The sequence below is a fragment of the Muscardinus avellanarius genome (genome assembly GCF_963383645.1).
Source record: "Muscardinus avellanarius genome assembly, chromosome: 13".
Lineage (NCBI taxonomy): Eukaryota > Metazoa > Chordata > Mammalia > Rodentia > Gliridae > Muscardinus > Muscardinus avellanarius.
The window spans coordinates 39973380-39996610 of NC_137799.1; the positions used below are offsets into that span (position 1 = coordinate 39973380).

The 23231-nt window shown below is 52.3% G+C and overlaps 2 protein-coding genes across 2 annotated transcripts; one reads left to right on the forward strand and one right to left on the reverse strand.

The window, feature by feature from the left end:
• Positions 1-3731: 3731 nt before the first annotated feature.
• CIMIP2B (ciliary microtubule inner protein 2B) lies at positions 3732-5481 on the forward strand (the record flags this gene model as incomplete). Its single annotated transcript, XM_080708581.1, has 6 exons — positions 3732-3793; positions 4175-4398; positions 4485-4693; positions 4851-4902; positions 4973-5170; positions 5393-5481. 6 exons carry the CDS (start codon positions 3732-3734, stop codon positions 5479-5481), a joined length of 834 nt encoding a protein of 277 aa, XP_080564707.1.
• Positions 5482-6107: 626 nt separating this feature from the next.
• RUSC2 (RUN and SH3 domain containing 2) lies at positions 6108-22492 on the reverse strand (the record flags this gene model as incomplete). The annotated part of the gene is made up of 11 exons (XM_080708820.1): positions 6108-6309; positions 6414-6551; positions 6642-7458; positions 7854-7900; positions 8535-8640; positions 8729-8903; positions 9106-9182; positions 10207-10347; positions 10821-11006; positions 11473-12111; positions 20467-22492. The coding sequence occupies 11 exons, from the start codon at positions 22490-22492 to the stop codon at positions 6108-6110; spliced, it is 4554 nt and encodes a 1517-aa protein (XP_080564946.1).
• Between the last annotated feature and the right edge of the window lie 739 nt (positions 22493-23231).

Sequence of the window (23231 nt, forward strand, 5' to 3'; positions counted from 1 at the left end):
ATTTTTTATTTGGAAACAGGGTGTCACTAAGTTGCTGAATCTGGCTGTGAACCTGCAATCCTCCTGTCAGCCTCCCAAGTACTGGGATTACAGCTGTGCACCCACCTGGCTCTTAGCTATCTTTGATACAATCAGCCTTTGTCCCCAGGTTAGCTTTCCACAAGGCTTCAAAATGCCTGTAAATTCCATTATTACACCTACACAGAATGTTAAGAGGCAGAAGTAGACATATTTCTTCTTGTTTATCTCTTCATAAGAACAAAGAAACGTTTTCCAGGTGACTCCCCCTCACATCATCCAGAACGCAGGAAGCCCGTGCCCACTAAGTTGTTAGCAAGTGGGAGAGGCCAGTGTGATGGACCTAGACCAAGCCCCAGACCAATTTCCAGGGCTGCCCTCCAGCCTCCCTGAAGTTCCCAAGTGGTTGCAATAACAAAATTAAGAAGGGAGATGGCAGTAGGGAACAGGAGATCCGCAGAAACTGCAACCAACAGTGTCTCTCAGAATCTTAAGTCTCGGTTGTCACCTTTGACACAACTGCTCTCCTGGGCTCTCCCCGCAGCTCTGCCTCACTCTGGGAGCTTTCCTTAACTGTAGCCAAGGCCCCTACACTCCAAGTGACATACCCCAAGGCCACCCTTGGAGGAACATCAAATGTGTTTCTTGGGGCCCAGGGCTCTTGTGCAATTCCCTTGAGATGTCCGTGACTGGGGGGCCCAGGGTGTCACCACCTGGGTAGAAGGACCCGTGGAGGCTGTGCCTCTGAAAGGTGCCAGCCCACTGGGACTCAGCTCCAGAGCCCAGTTTTAATCATGTTCCTTCTGGTCTATAGTTTTTTATTTCTTGGAATCTAGATCTAGTTGGGTGTGGTGGGCATGCCTGTAATCCCAGTAATTGGAAGGTTAAGACAGGAAGACTGCTGGTTCAAGCCCAGCCTCAGCAAGATTCTGTTTCCAAATAAAACATTAAAAAATGGCTAAGGGTAGATGTAGAGATTGAATGCCCCTGGGTTCATTCCCAAGTACCCTCCCCCCCCCCCAAAAAAAAAAAACAGAATCTGGATCACTTTCTTTCTTTCTTTCTTTCTTTCTTTCTTTCTTTCTTTCTTTCTTTCTTTCTTTCTTTCTTTTTCTTTCTTTCTTCTTTTTTTTTTGTGGTACTGTACTGGGGATTTAACTCAGGGTCATTCTAACTCTGATTTTATTTTTTATTTTGAAACAGAAGGATCACACAGGGTCTCACTAGGTTGATGAGTCTCACTACTTGCTGAAGCTGTCCTCAAACCTGTGATCCTTCTGTCTCAGCCTCCCAGATATTGGGATTACAGGTATATGCCACCACGCCCGGCTTTCTTTACAAATTCTAACTTGTCTTTAGAGCTCCTTCCTCTGTTCTCCAATAAAAAGAATACCCATGCTAGCCAGGAATGGTGGTGCATGCATGTAATCTCTTGAGACAGAATGCAGGTGTGAGGCAACTTCAGCCATGTGGCAAGGCTCTCAGCAACCCAGCAAGACAGTTTCAAAATAAAAAAATAAAATAGGGCTGGAGATGGGGGATAACTGGCAGGTGGAAAACCCCTGGGTTCAATCCCTAGTACCACCAAACCAAACAAAACCACACCAAACAACAACAACAACAAAAAAACCCAGGCTCACTGATTTTATAACCATTCATTGATCTCCAAAGTGCATTAAAAGCTGAGAGAAAACATCATTAGACAATAAGGGACAGTAAGGGGGGAAAGTCAGTTTTGTGTGCTCATCTTCATACATACTGGTTTACCCTTAAGAGTGCCTCGCTAGGTTATTTATTTATTCTGTAGTCTTGGGGATTGAATCCAGAGGCATTCTAACTCCGAGCCCTTTTCATTTTTGTTATGAAACAGAATCTTTTCTTTTTTTTTTTTTTTTTGCAGTATTCAGAATGAAACCCAGGGGCATTCTACATCCGAGCTGTACCCCAGCTCTATTTTTTATTCTTTACTTTGAAACCGCGTCTCAGTGAGTTGCAGAGGGCCTCAATAAGTAGCTGAGGCTCGTGCGCCACCACGGCCGGCTTGAAACAGAATTTTGCAAGGTGCTGATAGTCTCGCTAAGTTGCTGTGGCTGGTCTTGAACCTGTGATCTTCCCATCTCAGCTTCCCAAGTACTGGGATTATAAGCATGCACCATCATGCCCTGTTTGTTTTGGTACTAGAAATTGAACCCAGGGGCATTCTACCTCCAAGCCACACCTCCAGCCCTATTTTTATTTATTTTATTTTTTCCTCAACTGGATATTGAATCCAGGGGCATCTTACCTCCGAGCCAGAAACTCAGCCCTATTTTTTATTCTCTATTTTGAAACTTATTCTTTAAGTTGCAGATGGCCTCACTAAGTAGCTGAGGATGGCCTCGAACCCATGTTCTTCCTGTCTCTGCCTCTCAAGTACTGGGATTACAAGCGTGTGCCACCATACCCGGCTCCAAAAAAAAAAAATATATATATATATAATATATTATATAATATATTATATATAATATATAATATATATTATATATAATATATATTATATATTATATATTATATATATGTGTGTATGTGTGTATATATATATTTGTGTGTGTGTGTATATATATATTTGGTGGTACTGGGGTTCCTGGAAGCCCTTCTACCTCCGGGCTACACTCACAGACCTATTTTTTATATTTTTATTTGGAAACAGGGTCTCTTAAGCCAGTGCAGCTGGCTTCGAACCTACACGATCCTCCTGTCTCCGCCTCCCAAGTGCGGGGATTACAAGCGTGCGCCACCACACACGCCTGGCTCCTACTTACATTTTGAAATAAGGTCTCACTAAATTGATGAGGCTGGCCTTGAGCCTGAGCCTGAGATCCTCTTGTCTCAGCCTCCCAAGTACTAGGATTGCAGGCGTGGGGCACCGTGCCTGGCTAGGGTAAGCTATTCTGACCTTTACATTGTAGTTGAGGAGATTCAGGCTGAGGAGTTGAGTCACCTGCTCCAGGCAGCCAGGTCCACAGGTGGCTACAATGTCACGTGTGTGCTCATCCCTCACATCATCTGCCTCTTGGCTTCCAGAGTTAGAAAACACATTTGTATATACTAGCTTGGGCCTCCCAGTGGGAGTCAGGTGAGTAGCATCCTCTGCATCCGGGAGAACGGCAGGGCTCACAGTTGCCCAAAGGCCGTGGAACGTAGCTTTCTACTTCCACCCAGAGCACATTCTGCCACCCTTGGCCTGCCATTAAGTAGATGATTCAGATGATAGCAGGTGTTCAATAAATAATCTTTGTTAAATATCATTACTGATCAGAGGTCTCCAGGTTCCTCTTTCTGCCCCTCTGGGCTCAGGCTCCCTTCAGACTCTCTTTCCCAAGGAACCCCAGCCCCTTCCCGACTCCCAGGCAGGGCAGCCACACCTCTTCCGGCTTGCTTGGATGCCTGGGAAGGCCTAGAAGAGGAGGTCTTGGGATGGGTCTTTGGTGTCCTGGGGCGGGGAGGCTGCACTCTCAGTCTCTTCCTTGCTCCTGGTGGCGGGATGGCATCTGTCCTGGGGCAGACACACCAGCAGGCCTGGGCTCTCAGCTCTGCTGGCCTTGGCCAGCTGTCATCAGTCATCCTCCTCCCCTCTCCTCCCAGTCCCGCCTCCTCCCTCACTGCCCTGGACACAGTACACACAGCTCAGAGGCTCAGCACCAAGAGAAACAAAAGGAACTGCCTGGCTTTCCATGGCTATGGCCAGGACCTCCCACCCGGGACTCAATCCTCGGAATCCTCATTACATCCCAGGGTACGCTTTCTCCCCAGAGCACTTCCCTGCTGGCTGCTGGGGGCAGGGCTTTAGCCGTAAGGGAGTTGGGTCACCTCGGTCTTGGGGTCAAGTGGGCATACCAGTTTGAGGCCCAAGTATAGGGAATCTGTGGGGCTGAACAGAAAGGGAAAAGCCAGGGTTTACAGAGCTGGCTCTGCCACAGAGCTTTGTGTTGTCTTCTCCATGGAAACAGAGAAAGAGCAGAGGAGGCTGAAAGCCCAGGCAGAGGACTTACAAATGCCTGTTCCTAACAGATACGTAGTTGAGTGCAGAAAGAGAGGGCTTCCGAGGGCTGGCTTCTGTCTCTGGGATGGTGGAGCAGTGCCTTCTGGGGGTGAGTGCGTGGGCTCTGTGCTACAGGTACACTGGACACTGCCCACTACTTCGCTTCAGCATGGGCCAGACCTATGGGCAAGGGACTGGTCAGCTACTTCGAGGCCCTCCTGGCCTAGCCTGGCCCCCTGCCCACCGCATGCTTCTGCCCCCCATTCGGCCTCCGAGATCTGCTGAGCTTCCCAGGAGGAGCCTGCCTCCCAGGCGCGGACAGCAGAGGCTCAGCTCCAGCATGATCCCTGGGTATACAGGTGTGTACACACGTGTGAATAGGTGTTCCCATTCCAAAGCACGTGTCCCAAATGATGACATGTCTTCCTTGCCCCCTGCCCAACAGGTTTTGTACCCCAGGCACAGTTCATCTTTGCCAAGAACTGCAGCCGGGTCTGGGCTGAGGCTCTGACTGATTTTAATCAGTGGCGTGGAGGGCGGGGGAGTCAAGAGCTGCCCAAGGAGGCCAATGGAGAAAAAGACCTGGAGAAGGACCAAGAGCCAAAGTCGGAGTTAGAGCTGGAGGCCGAGAAGGAGCCGGAGCCGGAGGAACAAGTGAGAGCAGGCAAGCGGTGGCGTGGTGTGTGCGTGGCTTCCCTGTGTGGGTCCAGCCGTGGGTGCAGGGCAGGCCCGCTCCAACTCCCTGGAAACCCGTGTTTGAGCACGGGGGCCAAACTTGACAGTGTCCTTTTCATCCAACAACTCTCACAAGGCGTCTCCTTACTCCATGGATGATGCGGACCCTCAGAAGTTCTTCATGTCAGGTGAGGGGGTGGGAATTACCCAAGGCAGAGGATGCTCGGGATGACTTGACTCAGCCTCCCGTCCCCGCAGGCTTCACTGGCTACGTGCCCCGCGCCCGGTTCCTCTTCGGCTCCAGCTTCCCTGTGCTCACCAACCGGGCATTGCAGGAATTTGGGCAGAGGTACTCCCTGGGCAGCACCCGGAAGGCTCCTGCGGCCCTGACCCCCCTTCCCAGGACCTACCTCCAGAACCTGGGTCTTCTCCCTCACTATGGGGGCTACGTGCCAGGTGAGAGGGTTGAGGGAGGCGTGGGGGCCGGGGCTTTGGGAGACTAGAGCATATAGCCACGGGGGAGGGAGCTCCACTTACATGGGTTGGCTTTATCATTAGACAGAAAAGGAAACAGGTAGCTGTGGGGAGTTAGGCCCAGCTTTTGGAGGGTCTAGACTGAGAATTAAATGGCTTTTTCATGCCACGGGCTACACATGACCGACACTCTTGGCCACACAGGGTATAAGTTCCAGTTTGGCCACACGTTTGGACACCTCACCCATGACGCCCTGGGTCTCAGCACCTCCCAGAAGCAGCTCCTGGCTTAGGTGCCTGGATTTCAAGCTCTCTCCTGTCCCGTCCTGTCCCATCCCATCCCATCCCATCCCCACCTTCCTTTTGGAAGGAGTGGGGAGGCAGGAGCACAAGGAAAATGGTTGGAGGCTGAGCACCTTTTTTATTAATAGGTGTAATAAATAAATAAATAAATACATAAACAGAAGCTTGGGCTCCTCCTCTGTCTTCTGCTGACCAGGCACTGGTCACAGCCTATTTACAACTTATGGGGGCGCTTAGGGATCTGGCCCCAATACTGTTATCCATCCTTAGTACCACCTAGCCTAGGGACCCCTACAAACAGCCCTCTGGGTCACCTCCCTCCACACGTACTTGCTTGTCTACACCATGGGAGGGTTGGCCTGGATGGGCCATGGAAAGCCTGGGAGCCCAATGCCGTGCCCTGTCCCTCCTTTCGTGGTGGAGGTCTGGACTCGCTCACTGGGACAGTTACGGGGAATAATTAATACTGAGCACAGGGAGCAGGTGCCAGCACAGGAATATGCGGCCCCCAGCTCTTTGTCTACTTTCTGTAGCCAAGCCAAAGGCTTGGGAGGGCTCTCCGGCTCTGAGTTTGGGGGTTCTGCGGGTCCCCGAGGCCACCAGCATGCACAGGGCCTCAGTTTTGGCTGCTTCCCAGGGTTGGACTTGAAGTTGGGGTCAACGTCACATAGGCCAGAGGCACCACGCCTGTGTCGGGGCCACGGCTGCAGTGCAGCCAGTCTCCTCCAGCCGGACCCAGCACCCGCAGGACATCGCCCTTGTGGAAGCTCAGCTGTCCAGGGCCTGTGGCCCGATGGTGGCACAGCGCCTGTACCTCTCTGGAGATGACAAACAAGTCAGAAGCCCCATCACAGGGCAGCCCGGCTGTCCTCCACTCCCCGCGCAGTATGGGCAGCCCGGCCGTCCTCCATTCCCCGCTCACCTTGGAGGCTTGGCGGCCAGGGCCGGAGAGCGCGGCTCTGGCAGGCTTTCCTTGGGCTCTGGCTCGCGGTGGGCACCCACCGTCTGTGCCACTAGCTGGAACATGGACTTGTCCAGGCTCAGCCAGGCTGAGGGCAGCCTAGGGAGGGAGCAGGCCCTGGCTCTGTCCATGCCCTGGCTCAGGCCAGGCTTCCTGTCCCCTCCATCCCTACCACAGGCGGGCTCGCACCTGTTTGTGGGCCGGGCTTCCCGCTGAACTTTTCGGGAACCAAAGAGGTGTCCCCACTTGATTCCCCCAGGAGAAGGCTCTGAGGTCCCTTCCTCGTTTTCTGCTGGCGGGGCGGCAGGTCCCTCCCTGTCTCGGCTGCGCCTCAGCTCAGCCAGCACTGAGTCAGGGGGGCTTCCCATCCAGAAGGGCCAGCTCCTCTCCCGGCCAGGGGCCTCCTCAGGGGCAGGGCAGGCCTCAGCGCCCTCCACCACGCCCTCTCGGGGAGGTGGGGCCTGGGGAAGCCCTCCAGCTCCTGCCCCTTTCTTTCTCTCACTGCTGCTATTGCTGCTACCTCGAGGGAACCTCGAGCCCTCAGTGGAGCCATCGATGTAGACCTGGGAGCTCTGCATGAGCTGGTACCACCAGCCAGCCTGCCCACTGCGGGCCCACCGGCCATGCGCCGGGCCCCCAGCTGCCTCTGCCACCTCTTCTGCCTCTTCCTCCTCGTCTTCACCACCTTCTGGGGCACCCACACCTTTCACCCGCTCCCCAGGGGCAGCCCTGTCCATGTCTCCAGGGCCTTCCTGGCCCCGGGCCCGGGCCAACTGCAGCGTGGAGTGGGCGGACAGCAGCAGGTCCTGGGACACTCGCAGCAGCTCCTTGTGCTGCCGCTGCTGCTGCCCACTCTGTAGCAGCCGGTGCTGGAACAGCAAGTCGAGGCTGAAGGGCAGCAGGGCCAGGGGCTGTAGCAGCAGCAGCAGCTCTTCAAAGAGACCAGGGCACACGGTGTGAGCCGCACTCAGGAAGCCCCAGGGCTGGTAGTGGTTCTGGATGATATCTAGGGGAAAGAGAGGGAGTGAACTACACAGAGAAGCAGAGGCAGCCCGGGAGGTTCTGAGGCACATACTCTGTACTATGCTACGGCGCATGGCATGACCGTGAGGCTGCACAGTGCGTGCACTCCACCGCCTGATGTGAAGGATCTGAGTTTGGAGAAGTGTTGGGACTCTGACCACCCTGACTTCCAAACTGCCAGAATCTCCTGCTACCTGCAAGGTTCTGACTCAAATAGAAACTGGGGAAGGACTTGGGCAGAAGTCTGAAGCTCTATGAAAGAATGGAAGAAAGCCTGTGTGCCTCCCTCCCCACCTCTAGCATCTGCAAAGACAGTGTCTCCTCCCTCTTCTGAGCCTCCGAGGCCCACTTGTAAGCAAGGCAGGTCCTAGGCATTACCTTCATGGTTATAGAGGTGATTAAACCAGAACTCCAGGGACCGGATGCTGTGGGGAGATAGGTGAAAAGAGTTGAGTCTTGGGTGGATACAGCCAGGCAAGGACACAGATAAGGGGGTCGGAAACAGGGCAGAAGTATAGGCGAGCATCTCCTCTCCATGGCAGAGATGCTTCCTGGTTCACATCACATAATATAATTCTGGAAAGTCAGGGGGGATGTGGGGAAAGTATGTGATTCAAAGCCAGTCACTTCCCCTAGAAGAGTCAGCTGGCACAAGACCCAACAAGTGGAGGACAGGTGGGCAGGGCCCAGCGGGTAAAGGGCAGCAGGCTGGCCCCTGGGGCCTGGAGCCTGTGCTTGAGAGAGAATACTACCACCATGTGGCTTCCAAGGTGGGATTAAGGTTCAAGCAGAATTTGGAAGCAGAGCTAAAGTTGAGAGAATCAGAGGCTATAAAATTCAGAGAAAAACACTGATTTCCAAATAAGCCGGTTATGGGTTTGTAAAAGCCACATTGGTGATGAGCATCAGAGGTCCTGGGTGCCATGGGAGCAGCGCCTGCTCGAGGCCGCAGCCAGGTGGGAGGGATCTCGCCCTCCTGCCTCAGTGAGGAGCTGGAGGGAGCTGCCCCTACGCAGAGCAGCCGGGGGCGCTGGATGCCTCACTGTCCCACACACTCACTTGAGCAGGCCGAGGATGAAGGCGTCGAAGCGCATGGTGTGGCTGGTGAGCTCGGGGAACTGGCTGACTTTGTTGTAGAGGCCATGCAGGACCTTGGTGGATGGGCCTGGAGGGAGACAGGGTTGGAGGTCACATGGCTGATTTCTGTAGCTACAAATTCAATTTTGGACCCCATCTCGCCACCCAGCACTTACCTAGCTGTGTGGAAGCCTCAACCACACTCCAGGGCATGTTCTTACGCTGCCCGATGATGACGTCTAGCACAAAGGCCTTGAGTCCGTCCTCCAGGATGGCGCGGACCGCAGGGCACAAGTACTTCAGAACCAGGTGGCCTACATTGGGGCTCACAGAGCTGTTTCCCAGCTTTGCCTGCAGATGCGGTAGGGGAGTTCAGGAAATCACGTGGAACCCGACCCAGCTTCTCTCTCGTAGGCCCTCATGTCCCCCCTTGCCATGCTCCTCCCCGAGCAACAGCTCTGGGCTCTAGACCCAGGAGAGTAGGCGAAGCTGGCGGCAGACAACAGGTGGGGTCTGCAGGGCAGAGCTCGGCTCCACACGTTTCCTTACCTACCTTTACCCCAGGATCCCGGCTTGTGCCAAAATGGGCCACAATGAGGTCCACAGCAGTGTTGACAGCTTTTATCAGCCCTGCAAGGAAGAGTGATGTGCTGGGCCCCCAACCAGCCCTCAGCCAGCCTGCTGAACGGCCCTCGCTGGGCATGGGAGCGCCCCCTCCCTCCCTTGCAGCCTCTCACTGGCCCCTTCCTGTCTGTGCAGTGTCAGGGCCCTCCTGTCTTTACCTCCCTGCCCAACTCTACCTCAGTGCTCAACATCAAGACTCTCCGTTTCCTCACTCCCTAGGCCTCTTATTCCCATTCTGGATCAATCCAACTTCTTCTCCACAATGAGAAAGCAGGCCACTGACTGCGTGAGAGGGAGCCAGGTCCCTCACGCTGGTGCCAGACCAGGGCGATCAGGCCCCCTGCTCAGCCCTCCAGCTGCTGTGCCAAATCTCCCTGCTTTTCTTGAGCTCTTGGTCCTACTTCCCGAGGACACTGGCTACGCTTCCTTCTACTCACCTCTCCCTCCAAACATACAATACACTGCGCCCCGTCCTCTCTCGCCTCTCATCCTGGAGGCAGGGGATGCTGCCTTCTTGCCGGTGTTCTTCCTTTTCCCTGGCTTTGAACCTCACTGACTCCGCAAGGAACTTCAGCTTCAGTGTCTTCCCCTCTCACAGGCTCCTGCCCACTAGCTAGCTGCTACTCCTACTTTCCCCACTGTCTCCCTGACGCTGCTCTTTTCATTCAATGGTCACTTGCCAGGCAGAGTGGTTCTTGGCAGACCTCATGGCAGGACATCACCAGCATGCTGCGAGGCTGCGAGGCCCGGCTTCCTTCGGTCGTCCACTAGAGCAAGCGTTTAGGCTGCTCTAGTTTAGGTCACACGGCGTCTCCCTCACTGAAGGGAGGGCCGAAGCCTGATTCTTAAGCATCTGGTGAATGACACTCACATGGTACACAGAGTTCTACCTCCTTTTGTCCCAGTGCTCGCCAGCGCCTTCCCAGCACGTGGAGCAGTAAGACAGGGGGCACTGTGGGCTAGACAGCAAGGCAACGGCACGACCGGCAGTGACAGTGCAGCCCTGGCCGGAGCAGGGGGTTATATGCACCTTTTTTCTGAAGCAGGTCAATGGAAATGGCCTCTGAGCTTCCATCTGGGGACAGGCAGAACTCAGCTGGGGGCTTTTCCGTCAAAGAAAAGGGGTCTTGGAAGTCAGGGCAGGTCAGTGGCAACGGCTTCACTACTTGACCTGGAAAGAAAAAACAAGTCAATCTCAAAGTATCATTCTCACACACATACACTCTCTCTCTCATTTTCTCTCTCTCTCATTTTCTCTCTCTCTCTCTCTCTCTCTCTCTCTCTCTCTCTCTCTCTCTCTCTCACTCGCAGTACTGGAGATGGAAACCAGGGGCATTCTACCTCTGAGCTATATCCCCAGCCCTACTTTTTTATTCTTTATTTTGAAACAGGGTATCACTGAGTTGCAAAGAGCCTAACTAAGTACTTGAGGCTAGCCAAGAACCCTGATCTTGCTATCTCAGCCTCCCAAATGCTGGGATTACAAGTGTGCACCACCACGCCTGGCTCCAAACTCTCTTTCCAGAGTTCCAGCTTGGTTCAGTGGCTCATACCCAAGACATGTTCCCATGGGATGGACCCCTTTCCAGCCCTTCCCACCTATGGCAGAGCTGCCCTGGGTGTAGCGGGGACCCTGCCACACACCATTTGGCCGGCAGTTCAGATGGCCAGCAGCACTGAAGGAACCAGGGAACTCAAAGATGGGGTTCCTGCGGGCCAGCCGAGCTTCCTGTGGCCTTCGGTCTAGGCTCCCTGACAAACCAGGTGGCCCTAGTGGGTTCTTCCTCCTGTATTCCCGCCACTTGAGGGCTTGAGGGGATAGGTGGTTGGCTAGAAGCAGAACAGATTACAAGAGACAGAGGCAAGAGTTAGAAGGAGATAGCATTTCATGTTCACCTCGTGGGCCCACGCAAAGCACTAGGTCAGCCGGGTGTGGTGGCGCACACCTGTAATCCTAGTACTTGGGAGGCTGAGACAGGAGGATCGCAGGTTCTAGGACAACCTCAGCACGTAGGGAGACTCTGTCAACCTAGTGAGATCCTGTTTCCAAATAAGAAATAAATTTGGGCTAGGATGTACCTCGAAGGTAGAATGCCTCTGTGTTCAATCCCTTATGCCACCAAAAAAAAAAAAAAAAAAAAAAAAAAAAAAAAAAAAAAAGCACTAGGCATAGGATATTATCCACAGATGTTGGGGAAAGAGATGCAATCACTTTAACTTCTGACCTCCAGCTAGAGAATAAGAAACCATTCAAAGGAGAGGTGGAATCGTTTTGAGTTGGGGATGAAGCTCGTACCGTTACTAGGTCTGGAGGCCATGCTGCCCTCACCACCACCTCGGGCCAGGCTCTCTGCCCGGCTAAAGCCAGACCTCCAAGAGCCCAGAGGTGGCAAGCTTCCCATCCCATGGAGTCGGTACTCCCCCAAGGTCAGCATCTTCTGCTCCTCTTTCTGTGGCTGCTGGGAGGGGGCAGGCTGGATGGCAGAACAGGAGTGGCTCCATGGTGGTAGGCTTGCTGCAGCTGTGGCCTGCTCTGGAGGAGGGGAGCAGGAAGCAGAAGCAGAGGAGTCAGTGCTGGGACCAAAGGGGCCGCCACTCCGGATGGGGGAGTAGCTGCCCAGGGGTGACGGTCGTGAGGTCTCTGGCTCAGGCCCAGCTTTCTTGGCACCTCTCCCAGTGGTTCGGGGTGTGGATGCCTGGGGCTCCCCTGAGGGAGCTGGGGCTGGGCCCTGCGCAGCAGGGGCAGCTGGTGGGGCAGGCTGCTGTGCACGGCTGCAGCCTGAGAGGCCGTAGAGCTGGGAAAGGCTGTGGAGGGCCCGGGCCTTGGCCAACTGCTTGGGGAAGTGGTGCTGGAACACGAAGGGCTGGATGGGCAGCGTGGTCGGCCTCTGCTCCTTGCTGTAGCGAAGGACCGGTCGGCTCTCAGCACCACCCCCTGTAGCAACAGGGATGGAGAGGGATTAGATGTACAGACACTGACACTCACATGAAGGAGATACAGAAAGAGACAGAAGATGATACCTACTGGGAAGATGGGCAGCACCTGAGCTGAGTGAACTGATGGGGGCAGGAGTAAGCCAAGTTTATGGGATGAGACACTGCCCCCCCCCCCCCCCCCCCCCCCCCCCCCCGCTCTTCAGCCAGTCCCTCTTCACATTCTGAATTCCAAAGGTGGGTGTATCTTAAGTCTCAATTCTTTTTTTTTTTTGTGTGTGTGTGTGTGTGTGTGTGTGTGTGTGTGTGTGTGTGTGTGATATTAGGGATTGAACCCAGGGGCATCCTGCCTCCCTAGCCCTTTTTATTTTTTTATTTTTTTGCGGGTCTGGGGATGGAACCCAGGGGCATTTGACCTCTGAGCTACACACCCTGCCCTACTTTCTATTCTTTATTTTGAAACCGGGTCTCACTGAGTTGCAGAGGGCCTAAGTAGCTGAGGCTGTCCGCGAACCGCGATCCTCCGGTCTCAGCCACCCGAATGCTGGGATTACAAGCATGCGCCACCACGCCCAGCTTCCTCAGCCCTTTTCAGTCTTTCTTCTGAGAATTACTAAGCACGTGCTGGCCTTGAGCCTGAGATTCCATTCTTCACCTCACTTTACATGTTCACCATCACACAGGGCAGCTTAAGTTCATACTTTCACACGGACTCCCCAAACCACAGCATTAGCCTTGACCTTCCTTTTGATCTCCAGATCATTCTGCTGTGGGATTCTGTTTCACTTAAAATTTGCTATTTTAAAACAGCTCACCCATGACTACCATTTTTGTTAATGGCAGAAACACCATTTCTTTGTTTCCAAGGCCTGGAGTGTTATGAGTGAAGAGCCCCAGATTCTCAGTGTCAAGATGTGACTGCCTTGGAGTTCCTACCTCTGGTCTTCTCACACCAGGAAGTTTCATTCTCAAGCAAATCTAACCATAATAAAAGCTTGTGTGTGTGTGTGTGTGTGTGTGTGTGTGTGTATTACTGGAGATTGAATCCAGGACTTGTCACATGCTAGGCAAATGCTTTACCACTGAGCTACATCTCTAGCCCTTTTTGAAATTTTTACTTTGAGAAAGGGTCTTGCTAAGTTTCCAGGATAGCCTTGAACTTGTGATCCTCCTGCCTCAGCCTCCCGAGTAGCTAGAATTACAGGGCATGCACCACTGTGCTTAGTAAAATACTTTTTCATCTGCAGCCAGAACCGGCCTTCCTGTTACCCCTATCAATCCCTACTCCCACTCTTCCAAGACTCAGGCATTGAAACAGCGTCCACACCTGCCCCCTGCACACAGCTGCATTCTCCAAGGCTGGGCCTCTCTTGTTCTTTCAGCCAGTCTCCAGGTCAGTTTCTCTCAATACACGGGGCACAGAATTAAACACAGAACTCCAGGACATAGCAAGGTACAGTGGTGTTTTGGGTCCAGACTGCCTGCTAATAAAGCACAGCTCCTGCTGTGAGTGAACCTCTGATGAACACAAGGTGGCGCCACAGGCACTTAGAGTGGGTTTAAAGCCCTGGGTGTGGCTCAAGACTCTGCGGCAGAAATTAATTTTCTTGCTTGATAGATCAGGAACTTTTGCTCAAGTTAACACAGTTGGGAAGCGCTGGAGTCTGACTTTGGGGCCAGTGTTCTCTGCGGCCTTACTACACACGAGGGCATGCTTGCCAGGCGTGAGCCCTGAGGGATGGGAACGGCAGCTTGTCATTAGGGGTGTTTCAGAACCATGCCCTCCGGTCACTTTTAAACTGCACCCTCGCGCTGTCATTCCTGCACCTGTCCTTCATCACACCCGTCATTAACATCACTCAGGCGGCAAGGGAACACCGTCCTCCCAGGAAGGCCTCTCTACCCCGGCTTCCTAGCAAGTTGCTCTCTCTCTCTCTCCCTTACTACCAGGTTTCATTTTCACTTTGGCATTTTCCATTATCAGAAATTATTTTTGTTGGGGTGAGCCCTCAGCTCAGGAACTCAGGGACTGCAGGGTCCTTGGCTAACGTGACGGAAAAGAATTTCAGCACGTGCCAGTCAGAGACATGGACAGAGGTTTATTTGGGGAAAGGGGAGGAAGTACACATTCAAGAGAGAATGCGGGCCACCTCAAGATGAGGAAGGCATTTCGGGGAGTTCAGGGTTCTCTTCTCATAGGGGACTTTCATGAGGCATGGGCTAGAGAAGGCATGTGAGGGTGAGCTCAGTCCGGTACTCCCAAGGCTGGTGGGCAGGTGGTCTGGACAGTCTTAGGGTAGATGAGCTCAGGTTGGTTGGGGTCTTCATTAGCTGACTGACGGATAAGCTGTTATCAATGTGTGGGGCAATTATGGTTTCTTTTGGTTAACTCTAGGATCTACAGGTTCCCCAGGAATTTTGGGGAGAAAAAATCTCTAGGAAAATCTTAGAAAATCTTTCCCTAGGAAAGAGATCTGGTTTGTGGACTAGAAGCTGAAGCACTTCAGCTCCAGGTTCTTATATTAAAGTTATATTTTAGCCAGGCGTGGTGGCACACACTGGTAATCCCAGCACTTGGGAGGCTGAAACAGGAGGATGGCACAGGTTCAAAGCCAGCCTCAGCTACTTAGTGAGGCTCTCAGCAACTTAGTGAGACCCTGTTTCCAAATAAAGTATAAAAGAGGCCTGGGAGTATAGCTCGGAGGTAGAAAAGCCCCTGGGTTCCACCTCTGGTACCACCAAAAAAAAAAAAAAAAAGTTATATTTTACTTTTCCTTCTTGTCTGTCTCCTTCCTTCCTTCCTTCCTTCCTTCCTTCCTTCCTTTCTTTTTTTTGCAGTATTGTGGAATACCCAGGGGCATTCTACCTCCGAGCTCCACCCCCATCCCTATTTTTTATTCTTATTTTGAAACAGGGCCTCACTAAGTAGCTGAGGCTGTACGCGAACCTGGGTCCTCCTGTCTCGGCCTCCCAAATGCTGGGATTACAAGCATGCACCACCATACCCAGCTTGTCTGTCTCCATTTTACCTACGTATTTCTTCTATCTTATATCAAGTTTTATGTGTTTATTACTTTCAAAAGCACTCTAGAAAAGTACGAATTTTATACGGTTAATTGCTGTATCCCCAGTGCCTGCCACAGGCATGGTACATAGTAGATACCAGATAGTTAAGTGAATGAATCCCCCACTCTTGAGTCTGGCCAGTTTCACTGCATCCAGAATCGTCCTACGTAAAGCAGCTAGCTTCTTAAGACAGAAATCTATTTCCTATGGTCCCTACTGCCCACAGAATACAGTCTAATGACCATAGGTGAGTAGGTGACTCACCTGCTGCTCTCCCCTCAAATTTCCAAACCTGCTGTCCCACTTAATGCTATACTTAACCACCCCACTCTTGAGGTACTGGAGGTTAAAGTCAGGGCCTCATGTGTGCTAGGCAAGTGTTCTACCACTGAGCTACACCTCTTCCCTTTTTATTTTGAGACCATTTTACTAAATTACTGAGACTGGCCTTGAACTTGAGGTCCTCCTCTCTCAGCCTCCAGACTAGCTGGGATTATGTGTATACCATGGTACCAGGTTCCTTTATTTATTTATTTATCTATTTATTAATTGATTGGTTATTTATTTTGTGGTACTACTAGGAATTGACCCCAGAGCTGTTCTCTGAGCTCTACCCCATCCCCATTTTACTTTTTATTTTTAAACAGGGTATTGCTAAATTGCTGAGGCTGTCCTTGAACCTGTAATTCTATCTTAGCTTCCCAAGTACTAGGATTACACATGTGCACCATTTCTCATTTTAAAGCACAATATTTTTCCTACTGGGAGCATCTTTTTTTCTACTTATTTAATGACATTTCAAGGCTGAGCTAACCTGGCTATAAGATTAGTTCCTTTTAACCCTAATTTACCACCTATACAAACATGTCCAAATTAAATATTTCTATTCTTTAAAAAATCATCCTTGTTAAGTTGCCAGGATAAGATGAATAAGACCAGGCAGAGAGGGAGGCCCACTTCGGGAAATGTGTCTTAGTTCTACCCACACAGAATATGGAGTTTTTTCACTTTTTTTAATGTGACTGCCCTGAAGAAAACTGGAGACAGAGCCCACACTCACCTGAGTGAGTCTGCTCCTCCCTGGGTGAACAAGGCCCTCGCCCCAGTCCCTTTTTAAAACGTGGTGCCAGAACTCCATGCACTACCAGCGAGGATGAGGAGGAGGACTTGCTGGGCCAGAGGGACACTGCCAGCTGGTTACTCCTGGAGTCCATGAAAAAATCTGCCATTTAACCTTTCTGGAAGACCTCCAAACAAACTGCTGACTCATCCTGAGTTTGCAATCAATGAAACATCCCATCAACTCCAGTATGGTTTACACATCAGACTTCACACTGGTCCCTGCTTTATTATCCAGCTGGGTGTGGCGGTGCATGTCTGTAATCCCAAAATGTGGGAGGCTAAGGCAGGAGGATCACGAATTTAAAGCCAGCCTCAGCAACTTAGAGAGAACTTATTTCAAACAAAAGAATTAAAAACAGGGCTTCTCAGCCAGGCGTGGTGGTGCAAGCTTGTAATCCCAGCATTTGGGAGGCTGAGACAGGAGGATTGTGGTTCATGGCCAGCCTCAGCTACTTAGTGAGGCCCTTTGCAACTCAGTGAGACCCTGTTTCAAAATAAAGAAAAAAAAAATAGGGCTGGGGGTGTAGCTCAGAAGTAGAATGCCCCTGGGTTCCATCTCCAGTACTGCAAAATTAAAAAAAAAAAAAAAGAAAAAGAAAAAAAAAGGCTGCTCAGAGGTAGAAGCCCCCCCTTACCACCTATATAAACATGCCCAAATTAATATTTGCGTTCTTCAAAAAAAAAAAAAAAAAAAAAAAACCACCCTAGGAGCCAGGCATGGTGGTGCACGCTTGTAATCCCAGCACTTGGGAGGCTGAGACAGGAGGATTGCACAGGTTGGAAGCCAGCCTCAGCTACGGAGTAAGGCTCTCAGAAACTTAGTGATACTTTGTTTTCAAATAAAGTATAAAATATAAAATAGATCTGGGAGTATAGCCCAGAGATAGAAAAGCCTCTGGGTTCTACCCCCAGTACCACAACCCCCCCCAAAAAAAACCCCCAAACCATCCCTGTTAAATTGCCAGGATAAAATGAATAAGACCAGGTACAGAGGGAGGCTTACTTTGGGAAATGTGTCTTAGTTCTACCCACACAGAATCTGGAGAAATTTTTTCACATTTTTTATGTGGCTGTCCTGAAAAAACCGGAAACAGGGACCTTATCATTGTTTTGGTACTAGAGTCTCTGGTACCAACGATTCATATTTGGCAAGATCCTTTGGTTCTCCATTCCACTGCTTAGGATCTCAGAGCCTTCTTCTCTGCTTCTTCCCAGATGGGAACAGCCTTTTCTTTTTTTTTTGGAGGGGGGTTACTCAGGAGCATTCTACTTTTGAGCTCTATGTACTAGCTCCTTTATTTACATATTTATTTTTGTGGTGAAATAAAGTCTCTCATGTGTAGAGACTCATGGAACAGAACAGCATCTTGAAATAAAAAGTCCTGTTTAATAGAAAATACACTGTTAATGACTCTCCTTTCTCTGACCAAATTCTTGCCCCCCAAATTCCAGCCATAACACCCCACTGGAGATGTCCACTGGACACTGCAGTCTAAGAAGAAAGCGGGGTCCATTTTTTTTTTTTTTTGGTGGTACTGGAGATGGAACCCAGGGGCCTTCCAACCTCCAGGGTACACTCCCAGGCCTATTTTATATTTTTATTTGGAAGCAGGGTCTCTTAAGCCAGCTGAGGCTGACTTCGAACCTCTGTGATCCTCCTGTTTCAGTCTCCCAAGTGCGGGGATTACGAGCGTGCCCAGCCAGAAAGCGGGGTCCAAAGGGCTCTGGCCAGTCCCTAAACCTGCTCTTCCCTCCAGTTCTCGCCAACTGCCCCAGGGACAGCTTCTTGGCGTGTGTTCAAGAGGAGTATGGAGCCTTCTGAGTGGCTGTAATCCCCACAGCACGGACACCATTTATGGTATTTAAATCCCTTTCCTTTTTTTTTTTTTTGCGGGTCTGGGGGTGGAACCCAGGGGCATTCGACCTCCGAGCTACACCCCCTGCCCTATTTTTCATTCTTTATTTTGAAACCGGGTCTGAGTTGCAGAGGGCCTCGCTAAGTAGCTGAGGCTGTCCGCGAAGCGCGATCCTCCGGTCTCAGCCTCCCAAATGCTGGGATTACAAGAGTGCGCCACCACGCCGGATCTAAATCCCTTTCCTTTGAGAAGCCAGCAGACCCTAGCCGAGGCCACAGCACAGCTTGGGGGGCTTGCTGCCCCTGCTCCATCTCTCCTTCCTTCCCAGGCCCCTGAGACCTGGCTTCTACCCTCAGGACCCCCAGATGTTGCCCTCGGGATCTGTCAGCATCATCAGTGGTTGAAGCTTTTTTCTCTCCTCCTCCTTTGGTTCCTGTGATTTCACTCTCTTCTGGGCTCACTTCTGTTTTTCTGGCTAACTCATCTTAGCCCTTTTGCTCCGTCCGTCATCCCTTACATCAGTTCCCCAGAGCTCTGTCCTTGTTGGCTTTGGAACTGCACGTGTGTGTGTGTGTGTGTGTGTGTGTGTGTGTGTGTGTGTGTGTGGTACTGGGGATGGAACCCAGGGGGCATTCTACCTCTGAGCAACACCCCCAGCCCTAGTTTTTATTCTTTATTTTGAAACAGGGTCTCACTGAGTTGTAAAAGGCCTCACTAAGTAGCTGAGGCTGGCTGCGAACCATGATCCTTCCTGTCTCAGCCTCCCAACTGCTGGGATTACAAGTGTGCACTACCACGCCCGGTTTGGAACTGCACATTCTTCCTGCATGCTCTCATCTACTCACATAGCTTCAACTATTGCATTTATCCCATCAACTTTCCAGTCTCAACCCATCTTCCACCCAAACCGTCAGTGATCTTTCTAAAATGCAAGTCAGAATATAGCAATGAGGCGCCGGGCTTGGTGGCGCACGCTTGTAATCCCCACGCGCTTGGGAGGGAGGCGGAGACAGGAGGATTGTGCTAGTTCGGAGCCAGCCTCTCTGGCTTAAGAGACCCTGTTTCCAAATTTTAAAAAATATATAAAGTAGGTCTGGGAGTATAGCCCGGAGGTAGAAGGGCTTCCAGGAACCCCAGTACCACCAAAAAAAAAAAAAAAAAAAAAAAAAAAAAAAAAAAAGAATATAGTAATGAGCAAACAAAAAACCAAACCAAACAGCAGGAACAGCAAAGCTAGCTCCCTGATTAAAACCCTTCAATGGCTCCATCCCCACCCCACAATGGCTACCCCAAAGTACTCTGCTTGCAATCCCAGAAAGCATCAAGCAATTTGTGTCTTTGTAGTTTGGACAGCCTATTCTATGACTCTAGAACATTCTTACAAGCCTCCACAAAGCTTATTCCAAATCATCTTTCTAGACCCTGCTTAAATGTAAACCAAGTTAGCGGTCCTCCTGACATTTCAGCCTAATTTAAATATTCCTCTCATGGGCCAGTGCCATACACTGCCATTTCTGTATTTTAATGACCTGTTCCCTTTACTGTTTTCATCCTTAGTTGGAATTCCTTGAGGGCAGATATCATCCCTCTTATCATCTCTGTGTCTCTAGCACCATGTTAATACAGGGGCTGGTGTAAAATATTTACTTACAACCTAATAGAATTAATAGGGAAAGGGCTGGCCTAGAGAGGCCCGGTCACAGGTGCTTTCTTTTTATATCTGCAGAAACAGGGTCTAGCTATGTTGCCCAGGCTGGCCTTGAACGCCTAGGCTCAAGTGATCCTCCTGCCTCGGCCCCAAGTAGCAGGGACTACAGGCTCTCTGTCCCAGGCTCTTTAGAGTTGCTATAATCCCTGACCAAAGAATGAACTCCACTGAGATTCAGTGTGGGTTTCCTGTTGAACATAGGGCATGGTTGTCCCTTATGCAATATAAATTCCTAAATGTCCAGAACTGAGCACATGCCTGTGTCCTTCTTTTAGTAAATCTACTTTTGTGTTTATAGTTCCTATTCATGGTACCATTATCTTTCCAGTCATCCAGGCCCAGAATCACAAGTCACAATCTTCTGAGTACTTCATTTCCACATCCATTAGTCTCTAAGTTCTGTGGATTTGATCAGTGTGTTTTTTAAGCCTCCCTCCTCTTCCCCCTGCTGCCACCCCAGGACAGTAGGACATGCCCTGCACTGGAAAGATGAGAGCTCCAGGCTAAGGAAGCCCTAGTAGTAGGGAGGGGGTGGTTGTTGGGGACCCAGCAGCAAGAAGGCCCTGCGAAACTCCTGGTCCCCTCCAGCCTCCTAGCTCCTTACCGTCAGCTCTAGCTCTTGCGTCCCTCTGGGAAAGGCTGTTGGCTGGGCTCCCTGGAAGAGCAGGCACTGGATCCATCAGTTGGGCCAGGGGGCCTTGGCCAGCAGCTCTGAGACTAGCAGGTGGCGTCTCACTGGACTGGGGGCCCTGACAGACCTGGGTGGACCAGGGCTCTGGGCCAAGCAGGTCTAGGCCTGGCCCCAAGGGCATGGGCGGCAGGCTATGGCTACAGCGAGTGCCCTCGTCCAGTGGGTCCACCCTGTCTCTCTGGGCTTCTTGGATGGGTGAGAACTCCTGGGAGGAGTCCCCGACGCTCACCCGAAGTGGGGGGGAGCCAGAGCCTGCAGTTTTCTTCCGGCCCTTGGCCAGTTCAGCAAAGGAGGTGACTCTCCTGGGTGGGGAGCTGGGCCCAGGCAGGGCCGCAGGGCCCTCACTCAAGCGTACTGGGCAGCTCAGCATGCGTTCCAGAGAGCCCAAGCGGACGGGAGGGCTGCGCTCCAGGCTGCGGTCGTAGCTGCGAGAGCGCTGGCGTCCGGTGCTGAGGTTGGGAGGTGAAGTATTCGTGTACACTTGCCCTTCGAGTGCAGTGGGGCCCCCGGCAACTGCTGCTTCTCTCGAGGAGCCCACTGTTTCTTGCTCTTCTGGTTGTACTTCTGGCTTCTGGAAGAGGTAATACTCAGAGGGCTGGCTGGGGCCTGGGTCTGGGCCAGGGCCCGGTGGGGAACTTATCTTGGTGTGTTCTTCAGAGCAGCTAGTGATGGAAGAGCCAGCTGGGCTTGGGGATGACTGGGAGGAGAGGTCACAGGTGACAAGCTTATAGTAGTTTTGTGTGGCCACAACAAGACGGGCTTGGCTCTGGAAGCAGGCTGTGAGGTCGGCCACGGCTGGGCAGGGCTCACAGTGTGGGCGGTAGGAGTTGCAGTTGGCGTCCAGCTCGGGGGAGGAAGCATGGGGACAGCCATAGCTCCCCTCCCTTCCTCCACTCTCAGGGTGGTGGGACTCGCAAGACATCTTCGACTCAGCGGGGGAGGGCTGCAGGTCCAGGTAGAAGGCGCCAGGGTCTGAGTGGCTGCAGAAGGAAGAGTCGCTGCAGGACTGTGGGGCGGAGTTGAGGTTGGCCCGAGAGCTGCCGTGCATCTTGTTGTAGAGGGTGCTGAAGGTGACCAGCACGCCATCGGAGCTGTTGCAGGAGGAGTCGCTGACATAGCCCATGGACTGGTCGGCTGCCTCGGACTGGCTGGATGTACTACTGCAGTGGCAGTGCTGAGCGCCCGAGCTGGAGCGCCCGGGGTTCCTGGGGGATTCGTCTGAACTGAGTTTCCATTCCTGGTCAAAGGAGAAGCCTGAGGTGTCGCTGGCTCCCCCTCCACTGCCACTCCCACCGGGTCCCCCGCACTCGTCCAGCTCCATGGTCTCTGCCTCCAGCTCTGGCCGGCAGCAGTGGCTGGTGCCGCACCGCGGGGCACCCAAGGCCGCCATGGGCTCCTGCTCCTGCCCCTCCACCACTCCAGCCCGACTGCGTGAGGCCCCCCACGGCCTGCCTACTCCGGGGCCAGATGGTGGCAACTGGAAAGAAGACAGATGGAAGGTGGGCTGGCCAGTGCTGTGCAGGTGGAAGGACTGCTGGGTGGCATTGTCACCAATGCTATCAGCATACGGGTCAAGTCCTGGCTCAGCCACATTGTCCTGTAGCAGGAAGGGGTTGTGTCGCTTGGGGGCCCCAGCGCCTCTTCCATCCCGTCCCCTGCTCTTTGTGCTCTCTGCTGGCCGCGTAGACACCCCTGGAGCAGAGTTCAGACTGCTGTACAGCAGGGAGTCGGCTTGGCCCAAGTCCTGGTCGGGCGGGGCGGCGCCCAGCTCAGGTGGGCAGAAGGGGTTGGGCCTCGTGCTCCCACCACCAGCACTCGCCGCTCCACAGCACTGCCTGTCGGGGACCTGACAGTGCACCAGGGGGATGTGATGGACGATAAGTGTCTCTCCAGTCAGCTTTGGGGGACTATCCATTCTGGAAAGTTCGAACAAGGGCATCAACAGCACCAGACACTGCCCCTGGAGCCCAGTGGGCCAGAAGACATTTCATCAGGAGAGCTTGGCACCTGGAAAGAGAGGGAAAGAAAGGGAACCTAATGTCACCTCCCTGGAGTCAGGGCCATGCCCTTCCCCACAGTGCTTTCAGATGGAGACGAGTCTAGGAGGAGAAAGGCTCTTGGTCATGATGGAGCCTCACAGCACAGCCCGAGAGGGCAAGTGGCGGCCACCACACGTCCTGCTTTGCACAGGACCGGGTCCTGAGGCACTACTTTTTTTAAATCCCTATGGGACAAGGGATCAAACCCAGGGGCATTTTACCTCCAAGCTACACCCCCAGCATGCCCTATACTTTATTCTTTCTTTCTTTCTTTCTTTCTTCCTTTCTTTGCGGGTCTGGGGATGGAACCCAGGGGCATTTGACCTCCGAGCTACACCTCCTGCCCTATTTTTTATTTTTTATTTTGAAACCAGGTCTCATTGAGTTGCAGAGGGCCTCACTAAGTAGCTGAGGCTGTCCGCGAACCGTGATCCTCTAGTCTCGGCCTCCCAAATGCTGGAATTACAAGCGTGCACCACCACGCCGGCTTTATTCTTTATTTTGAAACAGGGTCTCACTAAGTTGCAGAGGGCCTCACTAAGTAGCTGCGGCTGGCCTCAAGCCCGTGATCCTCCTGTCCTAGCCTCTCAAGTACTGGGATTACAAGCACGCACCCCACACCTGGCACACGTGCTGCCA